Below are 18725 nucleotides of genomic sequence, written 5' to 3' on the forward strand. Positions count from 1 at the left end.
ATTTAACTTGACACTCAAGCTGTTGTCTAACAACAATGCGAAGGGGGAGTAGAGATTTAAAACGTGTTAACATATTTTACTAAGATTCTTCAAGGTACAGTAGCAAAATATGCAAAGATATAATTTCAACATGTTCACTTGTATTTGATAGTTGCTGTGAAATCGTTTAGCTGGCTAGGCTAGCCGTTTGTATGTGTAACAGAAGGAGTATGGCTAAAGCTAATCAACTAGTTAGCTTAACAATTTGCCTTCGTGTCATCAAACTTACACGTATCTTGTGCACCTAACGTTAACGTTTAAAATGATATAACCAGACCTTTATAACTGTAAACACATAGGCATTCTTCAAACATTCAGTCAAGGTAAACGATGAAGTTAAATTTGTTGTTAAAATGTTGAAGAGACACATGAGCACTTTGTGTGTTTAGCCCCACCACCTTTTGATAACAAATTAGTGATGTAAAACATGGTGGTGGTGCATGTAATCCAGTGGTAATTAACATAGTTATACACCAGCACTGTCAAATGGCATTCTTGAGAATGTGAATGCAACTTATTCTTATCAAAATGTTTGATTAAACACATAGATAAATGAAGAAATTTCCCCAACTGAGGGTCAAGATGATCTGGACCCTTTGTGAATCAAGAAATAAATTTAGGTTCAGTTGCTGGGGCATACTTTGGTCCTTTAATATGTATTGGGAAGCTTCTGCTTAACTGGAGCTGTATAAAACTTTGCACTGAAATGAATGTTTAAATGTGGCACACACTTAATCATCATGATGATAACAATAAGGGAAATACACTAAGCTGAGTCAGTGAAGGTAGTTTTAGTTATCGTTGATATGTTAAGGCAACGTTTATACAGAACAAAAATGAATTAACTCTTTAACCCTTATGTCTCTTTGCTTTTTTTAAGGTTGTATGTACCCGCCATCACAACTGGATGCAGAGATCTCTTATTTTTTTAGCTCCCAGGATTGTCTGCGCAGGACTACAAACTCTTAGAACACTTGTCGGGTGTCAGCAACTCTTCAAAGTGTGTAGATCCTCTCCTGTCTCTTTATGTTTTGAACATCAACCTTCACCCATTTATGTGTTTAATTTTCCCAGGGAAATCTGTAATTTTTCCTCAGTATCCCATAAACACAGCTTCCTCCAAAAGTGTTCTCCCTGGCTTTCCCTGCATCAGTATTTCTCCAACGAGCCAGATATGGCAGAACAGAGGTTCATTGTGGAATACGCCAAACGTGGTACTGCAGGTTGTAAGAAATGCAAGGACAAAATCCAGAAGGGCATAGTGCGTATAGGGAAGATTGTGCCAAACCCTTTCAGTGAGTCTGCAGGAGAGATGAAAGAGTGGTATCACATGAAGTGTATTTTTGAGAAGCTGGAAAGGGCGAGAGCCACCACGAAGAAGATTGAGGACATCACAGACCTGGAGGGCTGGGAGGAGCTGCAGGATGAAGACAAGGACCTCATTAATAAACACGTTTCAGGTACAACAGACACACACCCAAAATTACTTTTTTTTATAATATTCAAAAGCCTTATCTCTTCATAATGTTCAGTACTTAACATCTGATAAAATTGTTGTTGATTTTTTTTTCTTTTGTATGTGCATAATCTATTATTGTGTATTCTAGGCAGTGCTAACACTTACTGGGAACTCACGTGTAGCACATAAAAAGGAAGGTTTTACATGTTAATATCACCAATACATTATTACACATTAAGAAAGACAGTGACTATTACACTTTTGGAAAGACAGTAATCAGTGAAACTGGCCAGAGGCTGCAATACAGTGTAGAAACTAACTTTTCTGTCTACTGAACTATACCTTTCAGTATTGCACAGTTCGACCGCACAGGCTGATTAATGCAAATGTGAATCTAAGTGTTATGTATATCTAGGCATAGATGTATGTGACATTCAGAAACTCAAAACATTCATCTTTGTTCTTGTTAAAACCATGTGTATTGAAAATGGGTAAGATATGGTGTCTCAAGTCATTGGTCTCGTCTTGTAGACCTGATGGCCAAGGTCAATGCAAGTCCGAAGAAGAAGGTGCAGGCCAAGATGAACACCACTGGCCAGCTGATGGCTCCTCCCGCTGACCCGTCCGTCAACGCTCCACGCAAGTTTTCAGGCTTCACTGGTAAGATAAGACATCCAAGGCCAAGTAGTTTATTTGTACTGTAAAAAGAAGACACGATACAAAAAGCTGCTCACTGTTACAACTAAAGTAATGGATCCAAAGAACATGATATGAAAGTGAATGATTATTCAATTCTGAGAAAACCAACATCTTGAACACCAAGGGTCAGAAACATGTGTGCCACTTCTCTCTGTTTATTCTGTCATGGGGGACTGGGCCCTGAATACACCACACCACAGAACCATATGAAATTGCCTTAATGAACTAACTTTTTAATGCTGAGAAACAGACAGAAAGACCAAAAATGTGAAGCCAAACGTGTAGATGCAGGTCAGTTCAGTTCAGATCTTTTATTATGCCACAAGAGGACATTCATAGCAATAAAATAAAAGCAATAAACTTTATATTTTCATAGCAAGATAGCATAAAAACATCAGTCACAGTAAGTTCATGTGATTAAGCTATATGATGGATTGAAATTAAGGGCATTTATTGCACATGGGATAAATAAAAACTTGAACCGGTTGCAACTAATTTCTGGAAGCTTGTATCTCTGACCAGAGGGGAAGATGTTGGATTTCTCAAAGACAGAATGGTCTTCATTTGCTATGATAGATTGAACTCTGAGTGATTTTATCTGTTAAATTCTTTGACCATGAAGGCTGCTGCTCACCAACGGATTTATTCACACTTGATAATGTTGCCCAATTGGTCCAAATTAAACCAAATTATTGTATTATACCCTTAAAAGTGATCAGTGAAGACGACTGAAACATACTAATGATCATTAAGCTGTCTTTCCTCCACTGTGTATCCAACTGAAGGACTCGCTTTGCCAAATTTGTTCTCTTCACTTGTACTCTTCCTCTACACTGTCCTGTCCAGCTGCGAAGGCCGGCACCTCCAGCAGCTCAGGACCATCAACCCCTTCCCCTGCCAAAGCCAGCCAAGGCAGCCCCCTGTCCACCCAGCTCTGTGACCCCCAGCACAAGGACTGCCTCTTCAGAGAGTTTCGCAAGCTTTGTGCCATGGTGGCAGAAAACAACAGCTACAATGTCAAGACACAAATTATTGAGAAGTATCTCAAGAAAGGCTCAGGTGGAGGTTGGTGTTATTTTGTTAGTTTTTAAAAAAAATTTTTTATACATATTCTTTATTTAGCACGACAACATCTGACAAAATCGAAGGTCAGGATTTCTATGACATAATGTTGTTCTTAAATGTTCTTTGTTGCTATCCTAGATAAGTTCCATGGAGATCTTTACCTGACAGTGAAACTGCTGTTGCCGGGCGTTGTAAAAAGTGTCTACAACCTCAATGACAAGCAGATCGTAAAACTCTTCAGTCGCATATTCAGATGCGACCAGGATGACATGGTGCGCGATCTGGAGCAGGTCTGTGATCACACACGAACTCTTGTGCTTTGTGAATATTCAAAAGTATAGCACATAGCTTGAATATTAGATAATTCAAATACCTTTGGACTAATAAAAACAATCCCAGTGGATTTCTTTCTGGGCTAATTATAGTCCCCGACATTGTGCAGTAAAAATAATGGGAAAATAATCAAAAATGACACTTGAAAAATACAGTTGGTCTCTTTGTTTTTAAGGGTGATGTATCTGAGACAGTGAGGATGTTCTTCGATGAGAGCAAAGCATTTCCTCCAGCTGCCAAGAGCCTGCTGACCATCCAGGAAGTGGACGCATCCCTGACCCGCCTCGCCCAGCTGACCAAGGAGGATGAGCAGCAGACCGAGCTGGAGGATATTGCCAAAAAGTAATACAGTATATCATCATTTCCAAATTAATTAGGCTGGATAGTAAAGTAACACAGATACTTTCATTCATAAAAATAATAAACCCTGCAGACCTGCTCTATTAAAACAGTTTAAGACTCTTTAAAGTGGCAACCTCAAAGATTTCAGTCCTAGTTGCTGTGACGACACCTGTAGTTACTGGTGGTATCAGCAAATGCAGTTTAATACTACAGGGCAGAGAATTCTTGGGGCCACAAAAGAAACTATTGTCATTTTAATAAAGAAGTCAGGAAATAATTGGCCTTTTTTCCATCACTCTGTGGGGCAACCGTGATCTGATTTTATGCTGCACACGGTTGGAGGTGTGCAGCCTGTCGCCTGCAGCTCCTCATCAACTCACTGTGGCTGCCCCTTGTTCCATTACTCCTTGCTCTATTAATATTTCAAACTGATCTGCCGTCACAAAAATCCAAAAATGACCCCTGGCTTGTTTTGTAGATGCATTTTTGATGAACCACTGCTCACTGGTTCACTGCATTTCCTGTGACTACTTCATGTCAAAGTCAACTCATGTAAAATACTTTTAATGTGAAGCTGCAGCAGCAGGAAATGATCAGTTTGCATTAGCAGCAACTTAATACATCATTTCTTCCTGGAAATTCCTAGTTTGTTGTACTGCTAATATATAAATATCGCAATACTTTCTTCAGTTGGCCGCAGGCTCCATCACTGTTGTCACCATTGTGTTTTTCAGCGATTACATAGTGACTTAACAGACATTTATTTAAATGAAAATCTTCGAGATCGCCACTTTAATGCATCTAACAGCAACACAATCATTCATGTGGCTGAAATTAGAAATAACTTTAACTGTTGACACATAAAACAATCGTTCACTACAGAGACTTAAAGGTGATTTTACACTAATGAAAACATGATTATGAATATTATATTCCATTTCTGGCAATAGATTCCCCTGAATTCCACACATTGATCCTGTAAGTGACCTGTGTTATACAGAGATGTGTGTCTGTTATTTAGCCTACCCTCATTGATCGAGTGGACAAACTAAGAGAAGCACATCTGTGTAATGCAATACAGTTCAACAGCACCACAAACTACGCACTCCAAAATTATCATAAAGTTGAACAAACACCTCAATGTTAATAAAATCTGAACATTATGACCTTCATGAAGAAGGGTTTATTGCAGTACTATTGCAGTAAACAGTAAACGGTTCACTCCACCACTGTGTAAAAGCCAGAGAGACAGATTTGGTGTTTTCATTTCACAGTATTTGTAAATGATGCAATTATTTGTTTCCACATGTTTAGCTTGTCCTAGATTTTTATTGTTAGCATTTGTTGGTTTTGCAGTGTTCTTGTCTTTTAAGATTGTTTGCCTCAGGCATGTGTAACACACACACACACACACACACACACACGCACACACACACACACACGTCTCTATTTGACATTCTACCCTCCACAGCTCAGACACCACAGCAGGACTGTGTTTATTTGTCCGAAATTGCATGTTGCTTGTAAATAGACAGAAACATTATTTTGTGCTGTACTGAATTAAATGTCTTAAACAATAGTCTTCATGGCTGAAATGAAGCAGGTTCTTTCTGAATTATTTACAGTTGATGTAATGTAATCCAACTATTGTATATTTAAACCCTTTCTGGTCGTAAATGTTTACATTTATGCTTCATAAAACGCTGAAATACTCCAGCACTTCACAATTTTTACCCCAGTGATAATCTGCATTCTCTGCTCATCACAGATGCACCAGTAATGACCTGAAATGCATCATTCGACTTATTAAGCATGACTTGAAGATGAACTCCGGAGCAAAACACGTGTAAGTGTCTTTGTCTTGTGCACGAAAGTTAATAAACACCGTGTTCTTTCAGGCCTTGTGAGTAAATTTTTTTTTATTGCCCTTTCATGCAGCTTGGATGCTGTGGATCCAAACGCTTATGATGCCTTCAAAGCCTCGCGTAATCTGGGTGATGTGATTGAGCGAGTGTTGAGGAATCAGCAGGAGGCGTCCAATGGTTCAGGGCCCAGGAAGCTCCTCACTGTGGAGGCCTCTCTCATGACCCCCGTTCAGCCCATGTTGGTGAGTATCAACACTGAAATGCGAAAAACGTCCTTGCACTCCTGTTCTCAACAGTTCACTGTCTTATCTTCATCTTTCATCTTTTACATTTCTTGTTTTGACAACTACTGTTTAACGACATATCTGAGATGTATGTTAAATGAATCAAATGAACACGATGGGACCTCCGAGCAATGACCTAATTTAATTGCTAAATCGTTATATATCATGTTTCCAGCTGTGGACCCATACTGATTACAATACTGTAATCATCCAGTTTTGCTTTAGGGCAAGGTATGTGGGCTATCAGGGAAATTAATAAGGAAATTAGGAATAGATTTCAAATAAAAGACAATAATTGTTGAATCTGTCTTAACATCATTGGCACTGTTAGAGTTCTCGCTCAAAGGCTTCAAGTAGGATTTTATACTTTGTGCTTTCTATCAGTTCAGAAGGTCAACTGTTCCTTTTTCAGTAATTCTACTTTTGTTCAGTTAAGGTTAGGATGACCATACATTTGGTCCAAACAAAGCAAACATACATTCAGCACTAGAGGAGGGGCTGAAAGTCTATCTAACCATGAACCTGAGTCTCTGCCTGTGATTGGCTTGTCAAAGGATTGAATGAGTTTCCTCTACATTAGGTGAAAACTCCACGTGCTACAGAGCATACGATGTTCAAAGTCATTTCCAGCTGATGGCTCCAACCAAACAAACAGGCAGCAGCTGGACCTTATAGATAACTCTGCACTGTAAACACATGGTTATACTGACTCCCCTTCTGCAAATGCAAATATTAATTCAACATGATTTAAAAGGTTTTCCAAAAAACCTACAGACCATTAAATTTCACATTACACAGCAGACTTTTAATTACACAGTATGAAAGTAAATTGAAACTCACTGCGGCTCCGTCACATTTTAGTTTACAAATGAATAACACGGTCCAGCTCCTAGCTTCCCACGGGCTCAGAACTTTAGCGTTTTCACTCCTTACTTCATTCTCCCCTTCACATCGGTTCGCAGAAGATAAAATGCTGCATCACTTTCTGTTACATCCAGTCGACACATTAGCAAGAGAGAGAGAGAGAGAGACACACAAAATTAAGTGTGATTTATTTTGATGGTGTGCTCTGAAATGCAATTAGTGCACATAGAGCAGCAGGTGAACATGCAGTCACATTGCCAGCAGAGTCACAGTCAATTAGTGTAATAGTGCAATATTACCTGACTGCATACTGGTATCACACTGAAGGGGATAAATGATGTTTTTGTGAATGACACAAACACATGGTACCACACAATGGTAAAGTGGGAAAGAGTAAAGCACGGCTTGCTGGCTTTCACTCTCATCACTGCTCTTTCCTGCATGTAAAACCAACGCCTAGATGCAGCAAGTGGGCTGTATTTTTGTGGTTTTGACCATCATTTCTATCAGTTATAAAAACACTGTTCTAATTAGTCATTTCTTAGACGTGGGAAGATGATAACGCCTCTACAGTGATGTCAGACGGGTTAAAACACAGGAAGTCTCATGATCAGACAGGTTGTAAACAAACAAACAGCTCAGCCAGTTGAGATATGAATAAAAAGTGCATGTGAGTACAGCAGAAATGTCATTAATAATCCTTTACTGCGCAGGAAAACTGTGGTGAGTGCATTGCTATTAGCTGTAGGAATGATAGCCGAAAGCATTACAACACATTTCAGAATGAATCTATCAGGATTATCCTTTACCTGCACCTGAAAGATGAGCACATTTCTGCCACTGGACCAACCAGAGCAAACTTTTAATGAAGAAGTAGCCATAAGAAATTGCTTACCTGCTGAGAGCTTTGTGACTGATTGTTTTTTTGTGTGATTTCAGGCAGAAGCGTGTAAATCCATAGAGTACGCCATGAAGAAATGTCCCAACGGGATGTACTCTGAGATCAAGTACGATGGAGAACGAGTGCAGGTCCATAAGAACGGAGACAACTTCAGCTACTTCAGCCGCAGCCTCAAGCCGGTGTTACCGCACAAAGTTAGTCTTATCACACACTCGCAGACACGCGCATACCGCACGAATGTAAACACACAGCTGCACGGTCAATGTATGAACAGTCAGAATAAAATGACCTCAGGTTTGCCCCTGCAGGATTAGCAGCTTAAAGGTATTATCCTAGTGTGAAATTCAGACATTTCCCACAGCGTTGCTTTTCCAGTGTTTGCTTTCTCTCTATGAGGCCTTAAACATGCAGGAATAAATAGCTCGACATCATGTTCATTAGCCCTTTTAAACCACTAGAGGTTGCTGCTGTGCACACAATACATCACCCACAGCCACTATGAACTTCAGTAAACTTCAGTACAGAACACAGCACCAGGAAAAAAGCAGGAGAGCTTTTATACATGTGGATGTGAACAAGTCACGTGCCTCAACTCACTGAATGCTTATGTAGGCTTCTCTGCTTATTTTTTTTGCTCTCTATTTGCACAATTTTGTCAATGATAGAACTAGTCTGTTTTTCCAAGCTTTTGCTTTCCAGTTTCTGAACAGCTTTACTCTGTGGTTTCTGTTAAAGTATGGCCCAGGTGTCGCCCTCTAAACTATGTATGTTTTATTGTGTAAAAATTGCATGATGTAGGACAGGAAAACAGAAAACAGAGAATGAAGCCCTCTATCCTGAAGGGCTATAGACATGTTTCCCTGTGTGACTGCCGTGCCCGCGCTCCCATAGGCCAACTGACAGATTATGCAGCCTCAGCCCCTGTAATTAGGCAATTTATGTGAATGTTAGTATATTAGAAATTACATACATACTGTATATATATATATATATATATATATAAATAAATGATAACACCAGAAAACTGTTTAGATCATCCACCACAAAGTATAATGAAGGTGGATAGAGAAGACGAGCCCAAATGAGGAAGACCAAGTGCGTGTGTGTGTGTGATGCCTATTAAAATCTTTTGTTGGTGCCGATCTCTTAAGTCATGCTGTAATAGATGTTTCAAGCGCTTCCTCTTTTTACTCAGTGCCTAAGCCCAGTGTGTGTCCATGTTGATGTTTCAGGTGGCCCATTTCAAAGACTACATCCCTCAGGCTTTTCCCGGCGGCCACAGTATGATATTGGATGCTGAAGTCCTCCTAATTGACACAAAGACCAGTAAACCCCTGCCTTTTGGGACCCTGGGTGTACACAAGGTGGGAACACCAAAGCCAATTTGTACTTTTGTTTTTTGTTTTTTTTTGTTTTCCCAGACAGCATGAATTTTGTCACGCAGCTTGTTTTTTTTGATCAGTCACTCTTGTCACATGTCACACTTTCCTCTCCTCTCCTTTCAGAAAGCAGCGTTTCAAGATGCCAAAGTGTGCCTTTTTGTTTTCGACTGTATCTACTTCAATGGCGTGAGTCTCATGGAGAGGTAATGTGTTTTCACTCCAGCTATTGAAAATAAAAGCATCTTTGAATTCCAGTGTACAAAGAATAACCCCTGATGGGAATGACGCAGGCATGCACTTTTCAACGTCATTGGTAAGATGCTTGTCCAAACATACACAAACACTTTGCTCTGTCCTTGTGCTTTACCGTTCGTGTGTGTGTTTAACGCTCCGTGTTATTTATATAGTGTTTTGATATTGGTTTTACGTCGAGATCTCATTTTTATTTTAGCCTCTGTTTATTTAAAGGGAATTTTCCTTGTGGGTTTGGTAGTTCTACTTGTGATTTATATAGTTTCAGTGTTTGTTTAGGTAGGACTAAGATTAGATTAATGGAAAAAACTGAGAACAAGTCTCTCTGGTATATTTGTGTAAATATATATCTCTCTAACTTAATCTAAGAAGAAGCAGCTATCTTACCCAAACTTGAATGTTTTATTAGTTTGTATATAAGGACAAAATTTAAAGCCCTTTAACATTAAATTTAGTATTTTTTCAGTCTTGTTTTTATTTTTAGAGAGACATTTCCCAGCGTCTTGTATTTAGATATAACATATAACAAGCTGTCTTACATTTATTCACTGGCATCATATTCTCCAGGCCGCTGCGTGAACGCAGGAAGTTCCTACATGACAACATGGTGGAAGTTACCAACAGGATCCTGTTCTCAGAGATGAAGCATGTCACTGTAAGTACAACTCTTTCTGCTGTATGCACACGTCGGCAATAGCTCAGTGCCGCAAGGATAGCAGCTCATACTATGTTCTGTTGTGTGCGTGTCAGAGGGCGGGAGACCTGGCTGATATGATAACTCGTGTCATCAGAGAGGGACTTGAAGGCCTGGTGCTAAAAGACATAAAGGTGAGTTGCTTTTGTGATGATAATATGGGTCTAATGTAAGATTATCTGTCCTCGCAGTGGATCTCTTACTAACTTTTTGTACTGAAAATAACCAGAAAATTGTCAATCATGAATAATATTTATTTAACATATTCATCAGTTTGTTTTTTTTTGTTTTTTTCCAACTAAAACATGTTATACTTCACATCTGTTGCAGTGCTAAAACACGATTTATACTGATGATTGAGGTTTATATCTGTGTCTCAGGGCACCTATGAACCAGGAAAGCGCCACTGGCTGAAGGTGAAGAAGGACTATTTGAACGAAGGCGCGATGGCAGACACGGCTGATCTGGTGGTGCTGGGGGCCTTCTATGGAAAAGGCTCAAACGGTCTGTAAAGCCCTAACCATCTACTACAGTGTATTAATTTCTTTATGCGGGGGACTTGTAGCCTTGACGCTTTATCTTACTTGTTCTGACAGTTTTAGTGTCCCTTTTTTTTTTCTCCTATGTTCAGCCAAAGGTGAGGGGCGTGACTCTGGGTACTCCCAAATTAGCTAACCAAGACAGTTTTACCATTACTATTAATTTTTAATGATATGAAAATTCTTTTAATGATCAGAGGGACCGTTTTGCGAACAGTGTTCAAGTTTCAGCAAAATTGATATTTAATGTGTTTTGTTAATTATATGAACAGGCTTTTTATTAAACAATACATTAGGATTTGGTATGAGAGGATTTACCGTGGGTTTAAATAGTCTGTATGACCCTAAGTCAGATCTTCAACATAAAAACGAAAATGTGTGTGTACTGATCAGCCACAACATTAACCCCAGTTAGTTTGGTTTATGTATGTACACAGAAATATGTAATTTGCCCAGGGCTTCCCAGACTTTTGCATACAACTGTACTTAGACAGGAAATTAACAACAACACATCTCTATTAACTCTATTCCATTGTGAGCTCAAATAGACACAACATGCACAAGGATAAGCTGTCATTAGGTAAAGCAAACAGACAGACAAGATATGGGAGCCTTTGAGGAGGCTGGGTAATGAGCATGTAACACAATGGAGGCATAACAAATGCAAAAACAAAAAGGTACACATCTCCAAAACAGGGCTAATAAAGACAGCTCATGCAGTGTGAAGACAATCTAATGGAGCAGAGACAATAAATCAGATGAAAACACTTGTCATAACACACTGTAGGACGGAAGTGGGAAGTAGCAAGCAGCAAGCAGCAGCTGGAAAAATAGACCTCCATAAGTGAGTCTGAATAGGCCAGTTTTGGAAAGTCAAGTGAAATTATACACTGTAGGCGTGTGTATTCAACGCCCGTGGAGGGGACTGTTAAGTGGGTCGGAAGTCTCAGAGGCAGCACTTTTCTAAATTCCCTTCCTAATATAAAGGTGTGTTCTTCTACCCACCAGGGGGCATCATGTCCAGTTTCCTAATGGGCTGTTACGACCCGGACTCAAAGAAATGGTGCACAGTCACCAAGTGCTCTGGAGGCTACGATGACGCCACCCTGGCCAGGCTCCAGAAGGAGCTGGATGTGATCAAAATCAGCAAGGTCAGAGAGGATCCACTTAGAGGCCTGCCTGGAATATGGAGCTGATGTAATAAAACTGAAAATGAATCTTTCGTGTGTTTGTGTGTAGGAACCAAGCAAAATCCCAGGCTGGTTGAAAATCATCAAGAACTATTATCCAGATTTCATTATCCGTGATCCTGAGGTGAGATTTCATTATTCAGCGCGTTTGTATTTCCCAGTGGACCTGTTCACGCTCAGCCCAGCTGTATATCTGGCTACTGTAGACCTTTAAATGAACCGATCAGTTAAAAGCATCTCTTGCATGTGTCTTCAGCAGGAACGTATACAAATAAATTACTCCGACATATCGAGATAATGACCGCCCACGCTGTAGAGCTGGGAAGTCTTTCCAACCTGCTTATTTAATGAAAATACTTGAAACTTCAGAGACTTAAAACGTTTGATTGAAATGACCTTTCCTGGCTTGAGGTTTGAAAATACATTGAGAACCAGTAATGAATTCCACAAATTTCTTTCCATAAATAGTAATTATCAAGGCTTTTTTTTTTTTTTGGTCTTTTTGTTCCATCTAAAAAGGTAAAAGCAGTCATATATTTACCTTGTCATTTATTTCTCACCTGCTGCAGCAAGCACCTGTCTGGGAGATCACAGGCGCCGAGTTCTCCAAATCAGAAATGCACACAGCCGATGGCATCTCTATCCGCTTTCCCCGCATGACACGCATCCGTGATGACAAGGACTGGAAGAGTGCCACCAACTTGCACCAGCTTAAAGTAGGATATCTCCTGCTTTGATTCAAGTGTACATGCCATAGTCTGATTGTGCAGTGGTGTTAATAATGTATAGCTCTCCCTTAGTGCTTAAAGAAAGAGTGGAGTGTGTTGATAGTTGAGTTGGGTTGAAAATCTAACTTTTTGCATCCTTTTTTTCCCCCCATTTAATACCAATTCAAGGACAACGATGTGACAATGAATGATTGTAAAAGCAGCTAATTTATGGCACTATAGGAAATAATTAAGCATTGTCACATAATGATTAGATTTTTAATGAGATCCCAGTCACAAATAATGCTGTAGGAATCAGTTGCTCATTTGATACTGAATGCCTGAAGTGCATGCCCTGGGGTTGTTGCTAATTACTTTCCATCTCTATTGTAATATATGATGGAATATGGGCGAGGAAGGGGAGGCCAAGTGATATAGGAGATGGGAGTAGTAAATAGTAATAAATAAGGCCACTGTTGAACAAAGCCCCCATGGGACTACCTGAGTTAAGTATGATTTAAATGCAGAGGAGGACGAGGCCCAAATTTGCAGTCAGAGTCATCCACCAAACACTGACAAATGAGCTGAAATATTGGCTGCGGCAGTAAAACATGTCTGCGCTAAATTATTTGAGTCCAACACAGGCCTTCAATCTCTGGTGACACGAAACATTACATCTCTTGGCTGAAGTCCATGTTGTCATTTCATCAATCTGCTCAGGAGCTGTATCGCATATCAAAGGAGAACTGTGACTTTAAAGTGACAGCTGGACCGTCTACATCCAACGATGACAAGGGCTCATCAGGAGGGGACAGCGGAGGAAACTCGCCGTCGCCCTCGTCCCAGCGAGGCGCCCCTCCCAAGAAAGCCAGTAAGTACAATAGCAACGTAAGTGACAACTTAGTGACACCATAGTTTTACTGCTTTCGTGCTATTTTCATAGTATAAAATGATGCTTATGCAACGGTTTGATGCTACAGCCCATGTTTATAATAAGGCAGGATCCTTACTGTTGAAGGGTGTTCAGGCACTGCAACTGACAATTATTCTCAGTATCATTTAAACTGCTGAATATTTTCTTCATTAAACTTTTTACCGGTGCAGTGTCAGTGAAGTGAGAGTCTGAGATGACATTTTGAAATTGCTTCAATTGTTTAAAACCGTATGAAGGTTTGAACAAAGAAAAGCAGCAAATCTTTACATTTGATAAGCTGGAAGAAGCAAAAGTTTTTACTCGAACATTTTCTCAAAACAATCAATTAAACAAAACCATTGCAAATTTTCACCTCATTATTTGCTGAAATTTGGCCTCTGGAGTGTTTCTGCAGTCCATGTTTATTCGCCCCGTTACAGCCCAGATGTTAGCTGTGGTACATAATGTAACACTGGATACTCCTATTCTGTTATTTTCCTTCAAAGCACTTTTTTTCCCCTGTCACTTTATATTCATGAAGTGGAGTCAAAGCCTTGGGACAAGCACCAATTTTGTTGCTCAAGTTGAAACATTTTCAACTCATGCGGACACATCTTCGCCTTCACCCACAGCAATGTCAATGTCATCATCATTTACACGCCTTTTAAAAGACAGCTTCAGAAATGGAATGCATGGTGTTTATTGTACAGCGGAATGGGGTTCATTTGGAAACTTAAATTTGACCTGTAACACAGACAGAGATGTGTTGGTCGACTCAGCATTCAGAGCCCGGTGTTGTGTAATGCTGCAATGCCACCTTATACGAGATACCATCAGTAACATACACTCAATTTACAGGCAACAGCACGCCGCCCAAACCAAAGGCGGTGAAATCCCAGCCTCGCACTCCAGCCTCAGAAGCACCCGCTCCCAAGAAGGTACTGACAGCATGTTCACACGACAGATGCACACTTTCAATTTTACATTCAATTCTGTGAGACAGTGGGGAAACAGTGGACTTGAGCTGCACGGGCTAAAATCCATGCAACAATAGCTGAAGTGACCGTTGTCCGTTTACCACCAGGTGAAGAAGAGCGAAAGTGTTCACAGCAACGGACAACAAAACAAAACGAAGGCAACTTCTCAACTGCTGCAGCCAAGGAATGACAAGGTTGGTCAACAGCAGGTCTCACTTCATTTATACTGAAACTGTCACGGTGCTTTATAAAAACACTACAGAGGAAAAAGCTAAAGAATTTGATGTAAAAAATTTTCTGCTGTTTGTGGGGTATAATGTTTTTTATCTTAATGGCTATTTTTAAATACATACACCACAGTGTTGACAGTCAGTGGACTCTGTAGTTTAGCTGATTAGTTCATAAATTTCATAATTAAATAATTGACTTAAAGCCCCAAATATTCTGGCAGCTGCATCTTCATTCATGTGAAGAATGGGTTCCACTGTCTTACAATTCCACATCATTATAATTTGAATACTTAATGTTTCTGATAGTTGGTATTTTCAAACACTTGAGTGAGTAGTTTTAAATGTAAACATTTATAGACCAAAAATATTCAGTTAATCTACTTAGCTGCAGCTAGGCTTGTGCCGATTGGCGACCAGATTGTCTATGGACAACAAGAGACACAAACACCTGTTGTTTTGTAACAAGACTCTGCTTCTTCATTCAAACCAACCTCTTCATGCTCCCTTTTCCATTCAAGTGTGTTGTGCAAACTGACAAAACCCAGAATCTCTGTTGTCCACATGCAGCTGCTGCTGCTCAGTTCTAGACTGCATGTGTGTTTGTGTGTCCATCTGGTCTGTGAGCCACGCAGCTCTTTTCACCTTTTCACTATCTGTAAGTGCCAAGCCTGTTGCAGCCATGGCGGCTCGCATCGCTAGCTGAAGCCTGAAATTCACTCGTGAGTGTATATACAGTAAACGCCTGTAATTACTTACAGATGACTTCATTATTTTTCAGTTATGCACTGCAGAACTAGTTTTCGTGTGTATATCATATTTTTATGGTCACTACATCGTCTGATAAATTGAACCGAAATACAGGGTAATGGCAGCAGCTGTGCATTTAAAAAGAGTGACCCCACCCCTTTCAGTCACCGGAGGCGACCATATCATCTATCAGCAATCGCTGGTAATGACAAAATAACAGTAGGAATAAAAAACTGTATTCATTTGTAATCATTTCTGGTCATGCTGCAGTAATTGCAGAATTAAATCAAATAATAAAAACACAAGTGTCATTTTGTAATTTTACTCCTGCTGACCAGTTGTGTTGTTCCCTGCAGACTCTGATGGACATCTTCAGCGGGGTGAAGCTCTTCATGCCCATCTCAGTGCAGGACTTTGACAAGCTGAGGCGGTACTTTGTGGCGTATGACGGAGACCTCGTCCTGGACTATGACACCGCCTCAGCCACACACACTCTGGCTGAACCTGGAGAAGACAGCCAGGCCCAGAGAGTCACACCCAGCTGGATCTGGGAATGTATCCGCAAGAGGCGCGTCGTACCTCCCTGTTAATTTAAAACAAACAAAAAAAAAAACAACAGTGTTTACCTCTACTACACATCAGTGTGACTTAACTTTATGCATGTCAAACCGTATGAACAGGGCTAATCTTTATGGGTTAGATTACTTTGACACTAGACACTGTGTCCATGGGTTCATTTACACACTGCTCTCACTTTTATTTTTTCCCTTTGTGTTTTGTACACTTGCAAACCAGCAGGGGCCACATTCAGTACACATTCACTTTTGGAGTTTCAATTTTTTTTCTTTCTTTTTGCCAATTTCAGGTAATGGAAAAATAGTGAATCCTGGTGATAGATTTAGTTTTTTGTAAGAATGACATGAAAGAATGAAATGCATTTTACATAAAAATCATGTAACATAAATTACAATACAGACAGTTGAACTAAAGGACTGGTGTGTAGGATTTAGGGAGATCTATTGACAGAAATAGAATAATATTCATAATTACATTGTCATTAGTGTACAATCACCTGGAATTATGAATTGTCATGTTTTCGTTAGCTTAGAATGAGCCCGTTATAGCTACACAGGGCGGGCCCTCTTACGCAGAGCCCTCCATGTTTCTACAGAACGGACAAAACAAACACTGGCTCTAGAGAGAGGACATTTTGTGTTTTTATGTTACCTGAAGGCCACTGTAGATTTTCTTGTATGATTGGAAAGGGAGGGAGGGATGACGGGACGGGTATGCAGCTGGTTGTGACCTGCATGCAACTAAATCCTACACACTGGTCCTTTTAAAATAATGTTTGTTTTTTTTGTGTTTTATTTTTACTGCCAGAGTGAAACATTTCTTGGGGTATTAAACCCCAGCTCATGAAGTGAAAACACCCAAATGTGTCTGCCATCAGGAATAAACAAAATGTTGAAGATAATAAACATGTCAGAAGCACCATTCTAATGCTATTTATATCCTCCAATTTACTCTGTAGCCACTTACAGTAAAAGCAGCGGTGTTACAAATATGACTTAAATGGATTTCGGTTGCCTGCCCAAACTACGGACTTCCTGTGTGAGATACAGGAAAAATACATTTATCCTGTCTGAAAACAGAGCTATTTCTTTGGAGAGTGCTGTTCACCTTCCCAAATTCACCAAGATCATATGAGAGGAATTACTTGTTTTAAAAGGCTTCTCTCCTCCTAAACCAAATACATTTCACTCTGATTCTAAATCATGAGACTCTTTGTACAATACGATGAGATGCTGAAAGGTTTTTTACTGCAGCCTCCTGCATCTAATGGCTTTTCAAGGATAATTCAGATTTGCCTTTTTATCCCCGGGATACTTTAGGCTATGAGGTGGCTTAATTAAATGTTTGAATGTATTAAAGCTCTGAAGAAGCAAAATCCACTTGAACCTGCTCTGCCTCCTCTGAAAGGCCTGAACTATAAAGAGGAGTAAGGACTTGGCTCTTTATTCCTCCCTCCTCTCTCAACAGGTAAAAAGAAAATCTAGGGGCCAAAATATTAATACTGCAGCAGATGACTGACAGAGCATCTCAAAGGGATATGCTGCCAATTTTGCAGCAACAATCATTTTGATCTGAATAACTGCTAAACTTAATTCCAGTTATCAAATATTTGCATAGCGCTTCAAAGACAAATTTTCTTGCAAATTTGGTCAAGAAACACTCATTTACCTTTGGTCAGAGGATTATAGTCGGCTCTCATCAGGAATCAGTCTCATCCAATTTTCGCTTTCCTGAGGGTTCTACTTGCGAGCGACTCCACCACTGCAAGTCGAACTCTTCTTTGATGTGACAAGGCTAAGAAGTAGAACAGACGACAGGGTTGATTTAGACCTAGTTTAAAAAAACAAAACAAAACAAAAAAAAAAACAAAACAACTCGGCTGCAATATAAAACATTCATTTTGGCGATGTTCACTCTTTGTTTGTTTCATCTGATGGACGACTTTTATGATTGCAAAAACAGAAAATGTATAATAAATGCATTTGTGGACAGTTATTTATGCAAGGAGGAAAAAGTACAACAGTTTTCAACAATAACAACAATTTCCTCCTGGTATTAATATTAGTCCATTCATTTGCTACACTGTAGTCAGAAGGCTGTTCTGCTGCCTCAGTTATTTTTGCCCGCTCGGTGCAGCCGTAAGTGTAACTGATAAACTACAACAAAACCCTTGAATCACAAAAGCTACATGATAATGGTGTAGAGCTGAAACCTGCAACATACCTTACACAGTGTATTATTACTTTAGTCAAAGAAAAAAGTATTTTGGGAAGTTTTAGCTCCTATTTGCTGATGATTCTTTTTTTTATTTTTTTTTTATTGTATTAGTTTTCATATCTCCATGCAGCCATTGATTCGTGCGGAACTGAAATCAGTTTGAAGACTTTTTCAGATCTGTATTACACCACAGTGAATACTACTAATGTTTCAAGAGTCAAATACTGTATTTTTCTACTGTTTGAAAATAAATTGGACACCAATAAATGCATGGAATACATGCTTAAAACACACAGCTGTGATGTAAGTATATGTGGTTTGTAGTAACACTGTTTTATAGCAAACCGACAGGTATGTTAAAAGGTCCCATATTATATTTCCATGTCTTTTTTGATTATAGATCAGCTCTAGGTTCTTTATTAATACTGTGAAAATATTGAAGTGCTCAGT

The 18725-nt window shown here is 39.6% G+C and overlaps 2 protein-coding genes across 2 annotated transcripts in view; one reads left to right on the forward strand and one right to left on the reverse strand.

Annotated features, from left to right (window-relative positions):
• Positions 1 to 18568, forward strand: lig3 (ligase III, DNA, ATP-dependent). The gene is made up of 21 exons (XM_056396975.1): positions 1 to 94; positions 920 to 1499; positions 2030 to 2158; positions 3044 to 3262; positions 3401 to 3552; positions 3771 to 3937; positions 5706 to 5783; positions 5876 to 6044; positions 7890 to 8045; positions 9084 to 9215; positions 9357 to 9436; positions 10053 to 10140; positions 10236 to 10313; positions 10560 to 10683; positions 11727 to 11869; positions 11958 to 12032; positions 12478 to 12624; positions 13336 to 13486; positions 14387 to 14466; positions 14613 to 14699; positions 15839 to 18568. Exons 2-21 carry the CDS (start codon positions 947 to 949, stop codon positions 16070 to 16072), a joined length of 3042 nt encoding a protein of 1013 aa, XP_056252950.1. The 5' UTR covers positions 1 to 94; positions 920 to 946; the 3' UTR covers positions 16073 to 18568.
• The window catches only part of rad51d (RAD51 paralog D), a 17499-nt gene continuing 16500 nt past the window's right edge, over positions 17727 to 18725 (reverse strand). The window contains exon 10 of the mRNA XM_056396976.1: positions 17727 to 17852. Coding sequence (XP_056252951.1) covers positions 17757 to 17852 — 96 coding nt within the window. The 3' untranslated portion in view covers positions 17727 to 17756. The remainder of the gene's footprint in view (positions 17853 to 18725) is intronic.

The sequence above is a fragment of the Seriola aureovittata genome, chromosome 15 (assembly GCF_021018895.1).
Source record: "Seriola aureovittata isolate HTS-2021-v1 ecotype China chromosome 15, ASM2101889v1, whole genome shotgun sequence".
Classification (NCBI taxonomy): Eukaryota; Metazoa; Chordata; class Actinopteri; order Carangiformes; family Carangidae; genus Seriola; species Seriola aureovittata.

Bases quoted from the DNA above. Each gene is read 5' to 3' on its own strand.
- lig3 (XM_056396975.1), top strand. From the start codon at position 947: ATGCAGAGATCTCTTATTTTTTTAGCTCCCAGGATTGTCTGCGCAGGA. The intron at 3,553-3,770 runs GTCTGTGATCAC...TTTGTTTTTAAG, and splicing joins TGGTGCGCGATCTGGAGCAG to GGTGATGTATCTGAGACAGT. The intron at 14,700-15,838 runs GTTGGTCAACAG...TGTTCCCTGCAG, and splicing joins TGCAGCCAAGGAATGACAAG to ACTCTGATGGACATCTTCAG.